The sequence below is a fragment of the Echinococcus granulosus genome (assembly GCF_000524195.1).
Source record: "Echinococcus granulosus chromosome Unknown EG_S00001, whole genome shotgun sequence".
NCBI classification, from domain to species: domain Eukaryota; kingdom Metazoa; phylum Platyhelminthes; class Cestoda; order Cyclophyllidea; family Taeniidae; genus Echinococcus; species Echinococcus granulosus.
The window spans coordinates 1514547-1533358 of NW_020170381.1; the positions used below are offsets into that span (position 1 = coordinate 1514547).

General features: G+C 42.3%; 3 protein-coding genes across 3 annotated transcripts; 1 reads left to right on the forward strand and 2 right to left on the reverse strand. All coding sequences in view use genetic code 11, as the record gives it.

The window, feature by feature from the left end:
* Positions 1-123: 123 nt before the first annotated feature.
* Positions 124-6384, reverse strand: EGR_00177 (DNA replication complex GINS protein PSF2; the record flags this gene model as incomplete). The annotated part of the gene is made up of 6 exons (XM_024489426.1): positions 124-192; positions 735-944; positions 1843-2279; positions 5496-5728; positions 5861-6090; positions 6289-6384. 6 exons carry the CDS (start codon positions 6382-6384, stop codon positions 124-126), a joined length of 1275 nt encoding a protein of 424 aa, XP_024356104.1.
* A 355-nt stretch (positions 6385-6739) lies between these two features.
* EGR_00178 (Protein arginine N-methyltransferase) lies at positions 6740-11949 on the forward strand (the record flags this gene model as incomplete). The annotated part of the gene is made up of 14 exons (XM_024489427.1): positions 6740-6759; positions 7860-7961; positions 7999-8371; positions 8406-8442; positions 8642-8892; positions 8988-9137; positions 9252-9341; positions 9417-9524; positions 9967-10095; positions 10649-10826; positions 10910-11004; positions 11073-11190; positions 11431-11550; positions 11732-11949. 14 exons carry the CDS (start codon positions 6740-6742, stop codon positions 11947-11949), a joined length of 1989 nt encoding a protein of 662 aa, XP_024356105.1.
* Positions 11950-12490: 541 nt separating this feature from the next.
* On the reverse strand, positions 12491-18812 carry EGR_00179 (Paired amphipathic helix protein Sin3a; the record flags this gene model as incomplete). Its single annotated transcript, XM_024489428.1, has 13 exons — positions 12491-12835; positions 13046-13198; positions 13280-13898; positions 14030-14342; positions 14600-14891; positions 15067-15312; positions 15552-15839; positions 16055-16246; positions 16763-17452; positions 17492-17809; positions 17844-17984; positions 18089-18659; positions 18691-18812. The coding sequence occupies 13 exons, from the start codon at positions 18810-18812 to the stop codon at positions 12491-12493; spliced, it is 4290 nt and encodes a 1429-aa protein (XP_024356106.1).

Below are 18812 nucleotides of genomic sequence, written 5' to 3' on the forward strand. Positions count from 1 at the left end.
GTTATTTAACATATAATCCCATAAACTGAATCCTTTTAATGGATTTATTGAAATAAATGTGTTGTACTAAATGTTTGTTAAGCGAGTGGAGCACCATGTTGGTCTCGTATTATTTGATAATATTTACTTTATTAAAGAAGGCGAACCTCGAACAATAGAATGGAAGTCCTCTATCTTCGATACGAAGACCACCTGGGAAGAAGACCGAATAGCTCAGCAACGCCTTCGAATTTTTATTTTGTCCTTCTTTACCTATGCGGTGGCGCCCTAACGACTCATTTTAAATGAATAGACTGGGTCCGCTATAGTCTACAATCGTTTAAGTAAATGCCAGATAAACCAAAGGGCTTAGTTCTACCCCTGCATGGCTCGTAATTTGTTGCCCTATTTTTCAGAAAGCAAAAATTTCTCACATTTTTCTGCTGCCAAGCTCTATTTTATTTTAACAACTGTTTTAACGTGTTTTTTAAACTGTGGGATTCTGGATGTATTTCTCACTCCAAATTACAAAATGCAATGTTGTAAGACTTACATAAGAAAAACTCATTCAAATCAGTGTAGTGTGCAATTATTTCTCTCACGATATCTTTACGAGGTGATCTGTTTTGGAATAAACGTCTAAGAAAATTGTATTCTCTGGGCAAAACGGTGAATGATTGGTAGGATATCCAAGAACCCTACAGAGTCCATCCAGATAAAATTGTATGCTTGTGCGGAGGGATTCTTCAACCTACCCGTAGCCGCTCAGGAAAAGAGAGATTGCAAGCGTGGCTCTTCGGGTCCGCCAGCCATGCAACGAAGAGGCCAGCGCGCAAAGCGTCAGTAGCGAAAGCCTCACTTTTGGCAAAGGCAATGACATTGCGCCCGGGCACCGCGGGCTCCACGAACCGCTCGCACGCCACCAGCACTGGGCTACGGCTCAGTGGTGTAAGATCGCCTTTCAACTAGTCAGATCAGGAATGAGAAAAGAAAAACCTGTTTTTTTTTCAATTCAGACCCTTATGTGGTGCATATACACGACCCTTCGAAGCTTATGTGAGGCAATTTTTTTTAATTTTGCCTCATTGAGGTTATTCGTCAGTTTATCACCATATGTACGCTAATGATTTCGGTCCTCACGGTGCTTTCCCTTGAGTGCTGATCGTGTCGGTTATCGTGGGAACTCGGTGTAATTACAATTTAATATTATTCAAGAAAGTGGGAAATTCATTCGCTTGACAGTTTGGTAGCTTGCAAAGGTCCAAACTGACGTCTTCTCTACGTCACATTAAAATTAACTCATTGCATCTGATTACTTTGTAAAATGGGAATAATTGACCTAAAGCATGTGCATTTTAAGAAAAGGCAAGAAAGCAACTTGTAAGGAATACAACAGTTTTCGTCGAAACGTCGAAAATGCAAACGATGTGCTTTTATGCACATTTTTATCGTCACATACACTACGTCTCCTAACAGACAACACACTGCCTGTCAAGTTTTTTTGGCTAATATCTCTATTACTGAAGTAAATTCACGTTCCTGATCATCGCTTTTTAATACCGTCCAGTGCTGGTTACTATTCAGTTCCACGAGCTGTCAAACTAGTTTGTTTCCTTAAAAGCTATTGCGATTGAGTCATTTGTAAATCAGTTTTGCTACTGGATAAAATCGACTGCACAAAATTATTTTGTGTCGCAAATTGACCTAGTCAGTGACGAAATCGTCAATATTTCAGGCGTGTGGCTTGCAAACATTCTAATGACAAAATCGCCTAGTTATTTTCCATGTAGCTGAATAAAAGTGGACTGCACAAATAAATATACGATATTTCTCAACTTTGTTTTTTGCACCATAATTTTGTACCAAACTTGCCTCGGGATCGTCTCTAAAGATCTTCGCTTCAAAATACTCCATTAAATTGCTATATTTTGTAACGTGCACAAGAGCGTCAGCTGAAGTATAGTGCGAAACCACCGCCATCGGAATGTTATTCTCTCGAAGAGTTGATAAGAGATCTAACACACCAGTTTGGACATCCGATGTGTGCCAGGATTCCGCCCTTAGTGTTTTATGATACACGCTATCAAATGTGACCCTATCAAAAGGTGCTGAGATCCCCTGGACGAGAAACTCGCATGTTTTATCCATTTGACTGGGACTGAAATAAGTTGAGAGAGTGCGAGGAATATGGCGATCGAATCTTTTAAGGATCACCGAATCCTCACATGGATCAGGAATTGGGCAATCAACAAGAATTCCTTCTCTTTCAAAGATAGCATGAGTCATCCAGGGTTTTATCCCTAAAATGCAGAACGAAAGATATCCTAAAGATACTTGAAGTCCGATTTACCAATCCAATTGGAAGAAGCAATGGTAGCCAGCAATAACAAAATGATCGTACCAACATTTGGCAGCCATATACTGGTTCGTGATTTACAATTCAGGTGAATGATGCCACATTCAAATTTAGAGCAGAACGAAGTCCCAATCCAAAAAAGAAGCTCGAACACGGAACTTAAGCTAAACAAATCTGGTGACTTCATGCAATTACAGATATCTGTACGTTGCTAACGCTGTAGAGCATTGGGTAAAGCGAATATGCTTTGATACAACAGAAAAACTGGTGATACGCAAAGGGAAAGTTTTCTTGGAGAAGGCGATAATACCACTCAATACAAGGTCGAGTACTTGCACTAAGGTACTGAGACCTTCAGCTAACAAATGTGATCCTTACTATTCACTTGCATTTAAGCTTTAGCCTGTGAAAACCTTTTGAGCATTTAGGCTAGGTTTCCTAATTGATCCATGAGGCTTACACTTCAGCCTAAACTGTCTTGTACACTGTCGAAAATGGCATAAGAATTGCTATTTAACAAGCAGTGAACAAATTCTAAACAGTACCAATCATGAACTCAAGAAACAGGAATCGTAACCATTGGATGTTCCAAGTGGTTCATTAAAACAATTATGATAATAGTTACCTGATGTATTTTTCTCCACGCGCTAACTTTGTGCCTCCGTACGCTAGTTTAAATGGCTAGATATTGTGATGTGAATAAAGGTACCTTCTGATGACCAAAACAAAGCCCTAATACTATGACAATGACTGCCACATTACTAAACACAGTTAATTTGCGGTTTTCGAACCACAGCGACATTTACCACTGTAGGGTATTGGTTTGAGAGGCTAAGATGAAAGATCATCGCATGGAGGCAAAAGGGCCAGTTTGCTTAGGTGTACATCCAGGTACATATCACTTCTTCAAATCTTCGTCTTCTTCGCTTCTATGTCTAGTCTCCTCCTTCATCTGTGACAAGTCTTGTAAAATCCAATTAACCGCGGGGCAGGATCGAATGCATTGTAACAAACTAGCCTCACGAGAAGAGTGCTAATCATTAGTTACTATTTTGGCACATGGATATTTCAAAAAAGCCTTTTGGCAAGATGTTTGGTTAGTACTAGTCCCGTGACGGAATAGACGTCAGCCGCCACGAGGAAGGAGTGTACACCGAATATGCGTAACTCTAATCACTGTACCCCATTCATAATTTTACCAATAAAGCATGTCTCCGCATAATCAGGCTACTAGTTCCAAGGGATTGGAGGTCAAAATTGAAAAAATAAACACCGAATCCAATCCACGTACGTGCTGAATATTGGGCGTTGGGCTCGTGTGAGAGAAGATACTAAAAACTGTATAATATTTTGCGGCAAGTATTAACTTTGAGTTACTTCCTTTCTATAGTATATATTTGCCTAAAAGCATCAAGGGGAAAAGAGTCCATATGGTCGGAGACACAGTTAACATCGCATTTCCATCGACTTCCACCTAAACCTTGTCTTACTCCATTTGTTGCCATTTTCGGACAACTTATTTAACAAAAGGTGCCACTCAATATACGTTCATAACTCTTCTGTAGTGGGCCTTCGCTCACTTAGCCATATGCAACAGATAGATAGATGGCTAAATATAGGAATACATTATGCTCGTGCAGAATGCATGTATCCGACACTAGTAGGGCTTGACCCAGAGGCCAGACCACCCGCGGCAAGCGCAATGGCAGAGCATTCGATTGGCCGGTTACCAATATGGGGGATTGAACAATCAGCCAACGTTCCACAATGCATCTCTATTCCTACGAAGTACATGTAGCGGACCATTGGTACAACTTTAAAATATATACAAAGAATCGTTGATACTACAGGTGAAGTTTGAATTTTACTTCCGACTCTCATCATATCCTGCAACTGACTCAGTCTTATTTTACTAGGTTATGTATGAACCAAAATGTCATTTTCAGTGTCATAACGCCGTAAAAAAGAAGATTATAAGCGTTAAATAGATTACACTGTTGTATGTTGGAAATAATCTATGATGTTTTCATCAACCATATCTTTCAAGCATCAAAAATATATCCTACCATATATTCCAGGTAATTTTTTTCTCGATTGGTAGTATCAAAGGCTGATTTTGTTTTAAGATATGATTTCACTTATGGAATCCGCATTTGATCTAAATCCAATTTTATAGCAGGTAAAGTTTGTCTCGTTCACTAAAACTAGTGTTCCGCACAATACAATGAATATTGCACATAACGCCCTGCAGAGCGTTTACACAAGTTTTTTTGGAAGCTGATAGGGGCCCCTCCGCTACCTGACCCATCTAAGTTGTTAATAATATAGTTACACGAAATTCGGTTGATAGTGGAAGATGAAGGTAAAAGCGACCAGGCAAATAGATGAGTGGGATCACAGTAGCCCCAACGAACTACATCCATTCACGGTTTTCCCCAACGACTACTCATCACCTGAGCACCTGCAATCGAAAGTCCATCCAATTTATCTGGAAACAAGAAGACCGTCCATCCTCGCTACCACCGCCTCCCACCAAGTGCAGAGTTGTGGCTGCAGTTGCGCAAACTTCTACTACTCTCAGCAGCCCATACTTGTCATCAAATCACTCCCGCCGGATGGCGGCTACGCTCGCATCATAGCAGCGACGACCAATTCATCTACCACTATTGCCGCGAAATCGAATATCGACAAAGTGAGGGATACGATCATTCCGGAAACCCATCACAGCCAGACTAGATTTCCAGATTAATGAATGTGACGATTTAATGGAAACGACCATGCTCTCCAAAAGACGCTTTATTGAATGGAAACTGCTTCCAGATGCAACTGAAAAAAATATAGGTCTGAATCACGCACAGAAGCAAACTCTCGACTCTCTTAACCCACCACACGGCTTAATCGGAGTTTACTGACCTAGTTAATATTTGAAGAATGATCAACTACTCCATTACCTAGAAACTACAACCCAATCACTAAACTGTAAGGCACTCCTGAGCCAAATATAGTCATGGGAATTGCTTCGACTCCACCCTATTACATTATAACTTGAATTTGTAAGTTTATTAGAGGCACAAAAGAAGCACTAATGCTTTACGAAAAAAAACGATTGATTTACAATACACCAGCTAAAATATTGCTTATGTATCAGGTATTGACATACTGCTCTGCGAGAGATCTGAAACGCCCGCAATTCGTTGCCTTGCAGCACGTAGGACAGCTAGCTGATCAAGGCAGTTAGTAAGGAGATTGCGGGCCGTGGCCAGCTCCAGAGGCGTCAGCTGTGAAACTCGAGCTGTGGAAGCACTGCTGAGGACAAAACTATTTGCTGACGCAACAAATTTACCTACGCGAGCATCCCACAAGTCCTTCACTAACGTCCGAATTTGCTCATGACTGAAAAAATACGAAATAGTCTCTTTCAACTAACTTCAAATATCAGCTGTTCATTCCATCAAGGGACTACATGCCTTTTAAAAAGTGGTACAATCCGATTAAGGACATGCAATGATTCGAAGGCATACTTACTTAGGTATATCTTCCACTGCATGCTGAAGTAGCAAAGTAGCCAGTTCCGCATAGTGTGGATGAGGAGGTGTAGTACAACCCGTATTCAACTCCTCGGCCTCCTTAAACTCCGACAATCGCGCAACTGACAACCAATTAGGAGGAACTACGCGACACTTCTGTTGTTGGCGCAAATAAAGAGCAGTCCAAAAAGGAACATCGGCAGGTATGTTCGGATAAAAAGGCCCAATCTTGAAGGAAACGAAGGGTTAAAAACATTTGCTCCGAAGCAAACTGGCATACAAAAGATTCTGACACCTGCTTACGGTCAAACACTAAGTAAAAGCATATTTAGATTGAAAAACAATCCACAACGTTGCACCTAATGCAGTAGTAATACCGCTCTCAATAATGGCATTATCAATGCAGTGCCTCGCACAACTACTGACTCGAACTTCCATAAGATCAACAGATTCCATACGAAACCTCGGTACGATTGTAACAAGTTCACTCTCGGCCACAAATTCCAACTCATTGGGATCCATTCATTCGAAGACACCGCTCACGACGAATTGAGAGAATAGTGAGCTAGTCAAACAATGAACTACACATAATACTGCTAGAAATGAAGGAAGTAAAATAGCACTTTGGGCAACATCTTATATAATTACACCTTATCCATATTTTCTGGGCAGTTCTTCAGCGTACACACGCATGCATTCTTGTCCAAAAAAGGGTAATTTTACTTATCTGCTTGTTTCTTAAAGCATTCAACAAGAGTCGGAGTTACTGTAGTGCAAACCTTAAGCCCTATTGAGTTTTATTCAGTTGAATAAATTGTTTAGCACATACTTACCCTAAACCACGTAATTCAGGTGCCGTCTCTCGTGCCTATTTCGCATGGTGGTGTGGATTTGTAAGTTTTCTTTTTTGGCATGCAATACTACCATAGTTTCTTCGGCTTCGCCTTTTGTTACGCAGGCACCCAAGTGCTTACGTTCTATACAATCTCTCGGCGTCATGTCCTACGGGTCATCCTTATGACCTTCCAGCCCATCTGTACCTAAATGATTGCGTCCGGTAACCACTGCAGGCCACGCAAGACTTAGCTGTGTACTATAAAAAAACTTTTATTTCTAGAAAAATACAAGTTTACATTGTTCCAGATACATGTTTAATCTGGCAGAACCCGTCTTTGGTGCGCAATCTTACCCAGTGGGGAGGGCATTTCATTTAGACCAGAATCAGATTTCACCGTCATTAACTCCCCTTTATAATTGAAAAATATTTTAAGATTGTGAGGTAGATTTGGTGATACCGGGCTTAAAGTTCCTTAGGCTTTCGAATTTTTACGTTTCGGTAGTGTATTGTTTTCCTCGCATAATCATTGAAGTGGGCATTCTGATCACCGATGAACCAACCTGTAAATAAGCTGGTACACTTTATGCTTGTACTTTTCCGCGACTAATTTTAGAATCCTCGTCTCTATGTGATTGGTTTCCTCGTGTAAATGTGTGCATCCAGTTAGAATTCGTATTGCCAGGGCGTCTTCTATTCCCACTTTTCCATTTTTTATCTGAGCTTCCAAGTTCACTTATTCTGATTAATATGGTATTTGTGGTATTCGAGGTAATGGTCGTAAAACTAAACTATTTTTTTCTCGATCATATGCATTGCGTTTTCGCAGTATGCTTCAATCAATTTGTGTTCCTTCTGGTAATTACCCTGGATTCCAACACCAAGGTATTTTTGTTAGCGTGTGTTGGGTTGTGCTCATAAATCCACTGGCTTTGACTCGTAATCCACTTTTATTAGCTTGACGGCACTGGTTCGGCGTGTAATTTATCGTAGTTTACTCGGTTTAATATTTTGATCAGTTCGCCTCTCTTACATTTTACGCGACCCCTGCATTTTCATTATTACGCATTTGCAGTAAATGCTGTTATTTAATAGAAAGTGTTTTGGTGTTACTTTGAGGGTTCCATACTTCTTTCACTTAATTAATAAATGTTTGTTCCAGTACTTTGGCTTCAAGTGCAATGATGGATAGCAATCTTGTGGGTCTTCGTATTAAGGCACTCGATGACGCTCGAAAACAATTTCAGACTGCTCGAAATGAAGGGTGAAGTTTTTTTCTTCATAATGTACCTTTCTCATAGATTTGCTTTCATCGGTATAGACTTATTTCCGGCGCTATATTCGTGTCCTCAGTCCCTTCATGATGTCGACGAAATGCTCCCGCTTGTCGGCTCAGATTGTGTTGATCCGAAAAAGGGTACGCTGCAATTTGTACAAAAGTGTTTAGGTGACTCGATCGGGGGAGGTATTGTTGGATTCACATCTAAATGGATAGACTGTGACTCAAAAGATACACTAGTTTCTCGCATATCTGAGTACTGTTTGAGGAAAGAACTTTCCTGGGCTGTGCATTTGGCGCTTCCAGCCATCGAAGTGCCCCTCCAACATGTAAACAACATAAAACTAGCACAAGTACTAACTGCATTTATTAAATCTGAAATAGCCTCTATCAAGGTTGGTATTTTCATCTCACTAGGCACTATTTTAGATTTGGATTTCCCTTCCGATGTATATTGAAGGCGATGGTACGTTATACCGCGGTAGTATGTTTTCATCGTTTCAATTTGTTTTCCTTTCGTCCATTTTATCGTAATATGATATCTACGACCTGGTTCCAGACTCCTGTTGATTTTTTTCTTAATATAATTAACATTCGACAACTTCGGTTGCGCTTGGTGGCTGGTTGGTTGACAAATAGACATCCACGTGCGCTCATTTTGACAGAAGGACAGGAAGCGTCGTCGCCATGGCACTGGTGGAGTCAGTTAGTGGGGCTGGCGGGTCCTGCGGCGTGTGAGTCACTTGGTCTTCTCCTCGAGGTGCCTGCCGACCTACCCAAGGAGGACGTTGTCAACCGCTGGCTCAGCGAGCCCGTCACCTGCCTCGCCCTCTCTACCCAGCTTTTTCTTACCAATTCCAAAGGCTTTCCGATTCTTTCTCACGCCCACCAACACGTTCTGCGGAAATTCTTGAAGGTTTTCCTAACTTCTTCCCTTTTTTGTCAGACTGTTTAAAGTCTCTGTTTTATATTAATGGTTTTTTGTGTGTGCTACGATACCTCTCTTTTTAGATCAACGCTCAAGTGTTGATTACAGGACCAAGTCACCATGAGCGCGGTTTGTCCATATATCGTCAGTATATAAACTGGATTTGGAAGTGTACTGTTGAAGGAAAGTCGCTTTACGAAAAGTACTCACTAGGGTTTGAAGATCAGCTTCAGGTATTGCCACATTCTACACTTATCCCGTTATGAAACTTTTGTGCGCTTCTTGAATTTTTCATTCACTGTCTTTGCAATCTATGCGGACTATGTTTGGACTGATCTTTGCTCCAGGAGCCCCTTCAACCACTGCAGGACAACCTCTCCTCTGCAACTTATGGTGTGTTTGAAATGGATCCATACAAATACAAGGCCTATGAAGAAGTAAATTTAGCTGGTTAGATCCTTTTAGTCAAAAGCTCTACGCCTGTTCCCTTACCCTTCACACCTCTTCCTCAGGCTATCTACTTGGCTTTATTACATCGTTGTTCCTCCGGAAAGATGATTGAGTCTTATCAATCTCCTTTTACGGAGGTGGGTTTCAACGGCGATCCCGGTGTAAAACAGGTTAGTTCCCCTTTTCTTCACTGTGAATATAAGGAAATTAGAATGTGGATGCTTCGTTTAAGTTGTTTTTACTCCCCTACTTGGTAGTATATTCTGTGCATTCCATCGTTGTTGTTTCATTGGAAATCTCTACAATTATGGCTAAAATGCGGTGTTTAAAAGTATACATAGTATATTCATCTGTCAGAGCCGCGATGGTCGATTCCTACTTTAGTATTGTAAAACATCTTTTTGCAACTTTGAGGAATGGAATGTGACTCATGTGGTTGTTCTCGGAACAATCGCCTGTTGCCACTCATTCTTGACTAGCAACAGTCTTGCTCAACCCTAAAGGTTTTGGTGTTTGCGATTCGATTTTTAAAAATTATTATTTGTAAATAACTTTATGAAGTCGCTAGTCGTTTTGCTATTTCATTAAGTAACCTTTGTTTTTCTACTCTAGATTATATGCGTACTGGGTGCTGGTCAGGGTCCTTTTGTGGATGCCAGTCTTCAAGCAAGCCGCCGTTCTTGTTGTCCAGTACGAATCTACATCATTGAAAAAAACTCAAACGCTCTGCTGACACTGAGGGTTAGTTTTTTGGTAGGAAAACCTTAGCGCTCAGTTGTCCCGGTGAAGAGTATTGCTCGGCACAAATTATGGTTTACTTTTGCTTCAGGGTTTCTGATTCCTGGTCCTCAATTCCCTATTTCTATCAGATGCACATACTTTAAAGGCTTAAAGACTATTTGCATCCCCTGTGTTGGAAGTAGTTTGCATGAAAATTTCAAAAGCATCTCTTTTAGCCATGTTCCAGCTTTTCATTATTGTCCCTCCACTTCGTGTGCAAACTATCACCTTATCTATCATTGTACTTCACTCTGTAATTAATGGCAATCCGATCCTTATGGCATTGTGCATGCTCAGTTTGATGATGCATTCAATCGATGCACTGAGGACGCGAAACTCCCTGATCCCCTGCAATGCGGTCTTCATCTTAGTGGCACAGAGTCCTATTAATGCAGCCCATGACATCTCCCATCTTTGCCGCACGCTTATAGTGAAGCCACTTTTTAGGTCTTAAAACATTGCCAGAGATCCCCCAGGTGCTACACTGATAAGATAGCTTTAATTTGACTTTCAGCACCGCATGCAGACAGATTGGTCGGGCGAGGATGTTCACCTTGTGCCTGGTGATATGCGCTGTTTGTCCGCCCCACCTCCGGAGAAGGTGGACATATTTGTTAGCGAGTTGTTGGGCTCCTTCGGAGACAACGAACTCAGCCCTGAATGCCTCGATGGCGCTCAACACTTACTCAAAGGTGAGTTGCTCAGATGTTGTGCTTAGTAGATGCACTGACCACCACTACAAGGCTATTCAATTGGAAATTTTAACCCTTTTCAGATGATGGTATTAGTATACCGGCCTCGTACACGTCCTACGTAGCGCCTCTTCAATCCTTGCGAATATATATTGAGACTTCGCGATGCATGGACAACGTAAGACTCGTTCTTTCACTGCCCGGATAAGCGTTTTCTGAACTCATTCCCATCTTTAACCCTTTTAGCCTAAGTGCCAGGAGCGTATACAGAAGCACTCAGAAACGCCTTATGTTATTCGACTTTCGAATTGTCAGATACTGGCAGCGCCGGAAGAAGCTTTTACTTTCAAGCACCCTCGGAAAGGTAGCCCTTATCCCCGGTTTAGATTTTTCCTTGAAGCACTTTAGCATTAATATTATCCGACCATCGTTGCCTTGTTAATGTGAATGCAATATTCAGCATTGCATTTTAAACATGAAACCAAAAACTGACCGCTTGTGAATTTATTCAAAAGAATAATTACTCATGACACAATATAGGTTGAACATCAAGGCTTATAACTCATCAAATCTCTGCGATTTTTGAGAATACTTTATTCCACAGATATCGACACCACTCCTAATACCCGTTACTGTTGCCTAACGTTCGTGCCAAGAGAAGATGGGGTAATACACGGATTTGCAGGATACTTCGAAGCTGTGCTTTATGACAAGATCATGTTAAGTAAGTAATGAAAGTTCCTTGTCTTCTTGCCTCCAAAATTAGCCCCTAGGAGTCTCCCGGGGGTAGGTATTCACAGCTTTTTTCGCGTGTTAGTAAATCAACACATCTGTATGCCAGCTTTGACTGCAAATTTAATAAAATATAAGGCTATTCGACAAGTGTGAGCTTCCTCTTCTGCTAGGTATTCATCCACAGCGTCACAGCCCCAACATGTTCTCGTGGTTTCCGATGGTCTTCCCTCTGGTCTCCGCAGTACCCGTCAAGGCAGGTCAAAAGGTAGCATTCCATCTCTGGCGTTGCATTTCTCCACGGCACGTATGGTACGAATGGGCCACAACCGAGCCGACGGTTTCCAAAATCCACAACTCGGCCGGCTCCGCTTACAAAATTGGACTGTGAGATCATGTATTTTCCTAGTATCCTTTCTAATAAAGTTACCTCTACTATACTCCCTAATGCAAAATCTCTAGCAAGTTAAACTGCGTATGTCCTAAGTTTCAAGTCCTTTATTGCTTAAGTCTGTTTTCCATGCATTGGTTTGGTTGCCGCTATGTGAAAACTTCATGGCACTAAAACCAGAAATCTGCAGATGTTTTTATGTCTCAATTATGAATTTTACACTAACCATCTGTCTTGTTTGGCGCATGTAGGGTACTATTCCGTCAGTTTCACCTTCAATAGTTAAGCACGAGACTTTGGCTCTTCCAAAATCCTTTTGCCCGAAGTATGAGGATGGAAGTTTAAACATGGCCAATATATATATATATATATATATATATATAGCTAAAGCATTGAGGCGCAGCAAATAAACATCTAGGCTTACGTTGAATGTGAAAATTTATACAGGGTAGCACAGGTGTGATCGGCATATGTAGATCGTGTACAGAATGTAAGGTACTATGCACAGGCGGTGCGGAGTCATGTCCATACGGCTTCGGCATCAATAATTCGACACTTCGGGCTGTTTCGAATTTTCGACGGACTCTGATGGGGTCCCCACCGGTGTAGAGATCTTAGAAGCAGACTCTTCCCCTCCGGGATTACCTGCCGCTATTATAACACGAGGAGGCTCTTTGACCGGCGAGGGCAGTGTTTCGTTCCCTTGACTGCTATCCAAGCCCTCAGATGCGGGTTCGGGTTCATCACTTGCATTCGATCTCCGCTTGAGCTGCATCGTAATCGCTTCAATTTCCGTTTTATTTCCATGCTCACTTAGCCAGCTCGCTTGAAACTCCCGGAATTTCTTGACAGATCGCGATTTTGTACTTGATTGAGTGCATCGATTCTAGGAAGCTGAACGACGAGGTAAATCAAAGTTACCTTTCTAGTTCGAATGAAGATTCCATATGACCCAACAGACCAATTAATCTTGTAAGTTGCCTTGGGAGCGGAATTGCCACTCTTCATAGTTTTGCTCGACTGCATACAGTCACTCGAGTATGTGTCACGAAATACCTGCATAAGAATCATTCCTATCAGGGAAAATTAGACGCACCTCTGATCGACTCAAACTATTTCTGAGCACTCTGGCCATGACTTCCCAAGTGTCCTTTTCAAGATTTTCCTGTTCAGCGGAGGTAGAGTCAACTTGTGTTGTGGACTCCTCATTTTCCTTAGAAGTATTATGTGCTAAACTATTTAGTAGCACCTTAGAAATATAGAAAAAGCTTGCAATTATGAATTGAGTAAAGAGAAAGCGTAAACATGTAACAAATGGAGTATTGATTACCTCTTCCGGTTGTGGATCAACGGTTGCAATGGCTTCCTCCTTCTTTCGCTCCACGGCCTGACGCGTCAGCTGCTCCACGCAACGCCGTACGTTGCGATACAAAAACACAGGCCTTACACGAGCTACTAGAGCTGCAGAAACGGGTCCTGCCATCCAACAGCCCGGAATAAGCAAGTAGCGAGCAAGGTAGTCATACCAATGCCGTATTTCGTGCTCACCGCCTACTTCCGCTCGCTTGAGAGCACTTGCAGCCCGTGCCTCCTCGCCGGGTGACGGGGGTGGGATGATGCGAGGGGGCGAGGGGTACGCGGAGGCTTCGGGAGGATTTTGCTGTGCTGCGACACAGGTATTAATTACGTATGTGGGGTCATGGAGGCGAATGAGGAGTTTTGACGCTTGACGCAACATCACAAGCGTGTAGCAATTGGGAACTTGTGAGCGCGACGGAAAGGTTGGTTGTGCACCGCTGCCGACGTTATCAACATTAGATAAGCCGCCACTATCATCGTTGGAAGCAACAGCTACTTCTAGGTAAGCCGAAAAGGCTGCTTGTTGATAATGCGCTTCGTCTTTTAGTCGAGAGTAGCGCGTCCTTAAAGGACCACAGATCCCATTAATGCTAAAAACAGAAACATTAACTCTACAGATAAAATTGAAGTAGGACCATCAAAATGCATAAAGTTACGACGGATTCCTTAAATTGTGTAAGTGTTGACCCCAAGACCAAGTTTGTATTCTACACAAACATACACTGGCGAAAAGTTCCGCCCATCGTATTCTGCAACCCCAACATCTGAGTCGATCCGCAGACGATTATTGGGATTCTTGAAGTAACACCGAAACAGAGATGTGAGCTGTTGACTCAAATCATCTCCACTGGCCAGCACGTGAAGTTGCCGCACAAGATTGGTTATTAGACGGTCCATAGTAAACCATGGGTACGCATATATGCCAAACATATCACGCAGACGATCTTCATACGAATGCACATCCTCACAGCCATCTAGGAGATCTTTGACCAGTTGTAGAGCCAGTGAATAGTATTCCTTCGGTTCACTTTGCCCTAGTAAGGCAAAAAAATGTGTCTCAAGCTGTCCACCTTATTTACCAAAAAGAACTGAATTTTTGTATATTTTTAGCAGCAGGCTACTTTAAAAGCTTATAGTGGTAGGATCAGGATTTACCGTACTGCTACTCCTGAGCCGGACTTTACGCAGCGAGAGTAAGTCTCGACTCCAGGGGGCAAGAGCAATCTTGTATTACTACTAATGACGGCATTTCAAAACATTTGTGTACATTCTAATAATAAACTGAACCAACCCTTTTTTCGCAACCTCAAGACGTCAGCCACCTGGTTATTGCTCTTTCCACCCTCGCCAGCGTATTCTTGCTGCATTAGCTGAGATCTTGCCCGCAACTGAGACAGCCGAGTGAGCAAAAGGTGATGCAATCGAAGGAAGGCATACCACTGATTATTGCCATTCAGGACGCAGTAATACTCCTCTGTAGGAACTCTCGAAGGTATGTCATTTGCAGTGACTGGAGCCTTCGGGAACTCCAATGGGTTCTCCCGGTCACCGCTATCATTTCCACCCGTGTTTGATGTTTTCCGCTAAATAGGATATACCATTAGCAAATTACCCATTTGATCATTGATTACTTAAACTGTTTTGGGCGCTACTACCCGCAGATTTAATGCCAATTTAAACAGAAAATAAAAATTCAAAGCTTGCCTTTGAACGCCTTCGCATTTTTAAATCAGGCTGCTCCGACGGAATCGGTGATACTTCCTTAAGACCATTTGCCGGCTCATGCAATCTTGGGTTCCGAGTTTGGTGACGCATTCGGCGTGGTCGCTTGGGCATACCGCTAGCTGTAGAGTCGCCAGTATCCATTACGGTTTCACTATCACCACTAGCTTCATTCTCGCTACCACCATAATCCTCATTATTCTCGCAATCTTCGTCATCGCCCTCGTCATCTGACATGGGGAAACGCTCTTGCATGAAGAAATCTTGCAAAACCGTACGAACCTTGCATCGCAAAGAAGGAATGCATTTTAGATATTACGAAATTTAAGTGTTATTAAAAAGTCCATGTTATCTAGTAGTCACTAGGACCTGCGTATTTGCGGTGATGTACTGCATCACACAATCTAATTTACCACTGAGTTCATTCGACGAGATTCGAAATGGCATATTAACAATCCAACAATCTAAGTCCCAACGTAGGAATAAACATTGGATTTACAATTAAAACTATAATATCTTACCAGAAACTTCATCGTTCGCTTATCCTCCTTGCTAGTATTTGATTGCCTTTTGACGTGGTGTATGATAAGGGAGGACACATCCTGGAGTAACAAAGCACATGTCTCGGGAGGTGGATATTCTAGTGTTAAATGCATGCCTCCATTATCACCGACGCCCTCAATTACGTGGCTCAATGCCGAACCAAGTGTAGCGGGGCTGACTGAGTTCGTCCCAGGAGGGCAGCAGGCCATACATTTCGCTAACATCGCACCAACAACATCCCCAGAGATTGGGTCTGAGGATGCCGACTAAAAAGTAGCACATCAACCGTAAGATAACCTAGTAGCACTCGAAGTTGTGAATATTCTATAAACCAAATTTGAATATATGGTGATAAGGTTTTGTCCCAATCGGAGCAATATACCTAAAAAATTTACACTTTAAGCCAGAAACTGGTACAAAGAAATGGTAACTTGTGAGTTTAAGGAATCGTACAGAGATATGAATCAGCTTTGGAGCTTACATTTTCACCGCGCGCAATACCTTCGATGAGGTTGACAACTGCTTTCGGACGAGTGAATGCGGTGTCGCGTTGCTTGAAGTTGGCGCCTTGATGATCGAGAGATCGAAGATAATTTTTTGCATCCTGATCAGCCCAATACTGTTGGAATTTTCGCAACGCTTCTTTCCATTCTGATTCCTTTTGAACCATTCTCTGTATTACGATCGGCACCACTGTATGTGGACAAGTCTTGAGCCCATATATAACGTCTCCCGCCTTGTCTCCGTACACCCTGAGATGGCAGTTATACTTATCGGTAAAATTAGTTATCATGCCACGCTTTCAATGGCCTATAGTATTTAAGTAACTACTATGTGTAGAACAATTTCGAGTGAATTTCGAGACACTGTTTAAGACTCCTTTAAGGCCACCGTTTACAAATGCATTCTTGTGCAAATGAATTCAAATGATGAACGAAAACTACATCGAACTTGGTACGGTAGTAGAATCGTTAACCCAATAATGATGGGCATTAAAGACCCGAATAAGTAAATTGAAATTTCGACGGATAAAACTCAAACCTAGGCCACCGAATAGACATATATAATAAAATAAGTCTCACCGATGAATTGCCTTTTTCATTAGAATCGCTGAAGTTCCTCCCAAATAATCATCAAGTCGAAAACTTTGTATTTCATCCCTACTCATTCGATCTAGGCGACGTCTTACAACGACCAGATTCTGCATCGCGGACCGATTAACTTCCATTACCATATCTGCCTCATAGCGCTCATCCTCCGTGTGATACATATTTTCCTCATACTGATTCTTTTTTGACGACACAAACTGTGAGTCTTCGGATGTTAGGGAGGAAAAGCTTATGTAGGTGTCATTGAGCACAGCCTGAGCAATCGCGCTCTTCGCACGCCCTGAGCATTTAGGCTGAGGGAAATTCGGTGGAAGAGCCCGATAGCTTGCTCCACAAGTGCGCAGCTTATTGAAGTCCAAATCAAGGCGCCTTTGGGAGACCTCACTTACTAATGCAACCATATCGGCCCCTGTGAGTGGATGAATGTTGTTCCCACCAGTTGTTGTACCAACGTCAGAGAGGGGGGGACTGGCGACGGAGTTATTGGAAGGATACCTCTTAGCATCTTCGTCCTGTAGGCAACCGGACGGAGTTAAACCCGCATCTAGATCTGGTGTTTTCGTCCCAGTTTCACTTGAACGAGACTCAGAATTAGGTAAAATAAACATTTCACAGAATTGTCGATGGAGTTCAGGGTATCTATGGAGAACTGAATTCGATGCCTCTATCAAATGTTTTTCGTCGATTAACTTGCGATTATAAAGGTTTATGTTTTGAAGCAACGATTGGTAGTACCGGCCAGCATTATCAGCATCCAGGGCAGTTCGAATCTGCGTAAATAGTAAATATTGGCATTTATGGAGTCTTACCTTTTGCAACAAGGTCGCCTCGGGTCCAGTAACAGCAACCCCCACATCCGATAAACTCACATCTCTCGGAGTTTGACGTGGCTTTTTCAAAGGAATCGAATCCCCTTGTGAATAACTTTGAACCGATGAACTAGCAGCTGCCATTCGTTTCAGTTTTTTGGACTCCGATTGCCCTACTGATTCTGGTGGATTACGATGCCAAGTCGACGAACTATCAGATGCAACACCGGCACCACTTGCAGAAAATCTGTTGTGCGCAGCGGAGGAGAGTTCGCTCACCGAACAATACTGTGGATTTCGATTTCCTCCAGTCTCGTGCTAAAGCATCCAGTAAAAAAATTCACAAACTCACTGGATCTGACGCCATACTAGTGGATTCAGGTAAAAAACGACTGAATTCCTGTAGCAGATCCTCGTGACCATGGAGCAACTTGGCTACATCTTGATATACTTGCATCTCGGCTTGTTTACGGCGATGTGTATCAATATGCTCCTGTTCACGTTGATACCATTGCAGTATTTCCAAAAAGCACTTGTAAACGTCTGGTTTTGCTTGAAACCGATTCTAGAAATAATTCCCTCTCCGCTTTATCTTACCTTGACTTTGTTTACGTAAATAATAGCGTGATTAAATGACTGTGCGTTATGTTGCTGCTGCTGCTGCTGCTGCTGGACATTTGGAATGTAGGATTGTTGTTGATGGGATGATTGAATATTGGAAGGGTATACCATGTGACTTTCAATAATAGGTTGATTGTTGGGGGTAGATATATGCTGATAATTGTGTGGTAATGGTTGCTGCTGTGAATCTGAAGTGGTCAGTTGTGAACGCAAGACAGGTGGTTGGCCGACAGCGGAGGTGTAAAATATGTTTTCTGAAGTTTGCGGCATTGGTTGATATGATATCGTAGACGAACTGGATGGAATGGTCTCATGTGATGAAACGTCGGGATGACGAAATGCTGAGAATGACGGCAGTTTGCCAGGGGATATTTCAGATGAGTATGCCTGACCAACCGTGGAAAGTGAAATATTCAAGGGCTTTGAGGTTGCAGCGGGACTTTCTAGTCGATAGCCTTGAGGTATAAAGGTGTTGAAGCCAATTATAAGATCTTGATGTCCGTCAAAAAGCTCCCTCACACGCCGGATGACAACATCAGTGCCTATGCTGTGGGACGGATTAGACAGATATAACCTACGTTTGGGCCTTGAACTGGCGCATAACGTCCAAAAAGTCATTATAGATTGCATTCTGGTTGGAAAACCTAGCCTTCACTTGGTCGAGATATGAGAGAGCGTCTGCAACTTTGGGTCGAATCAT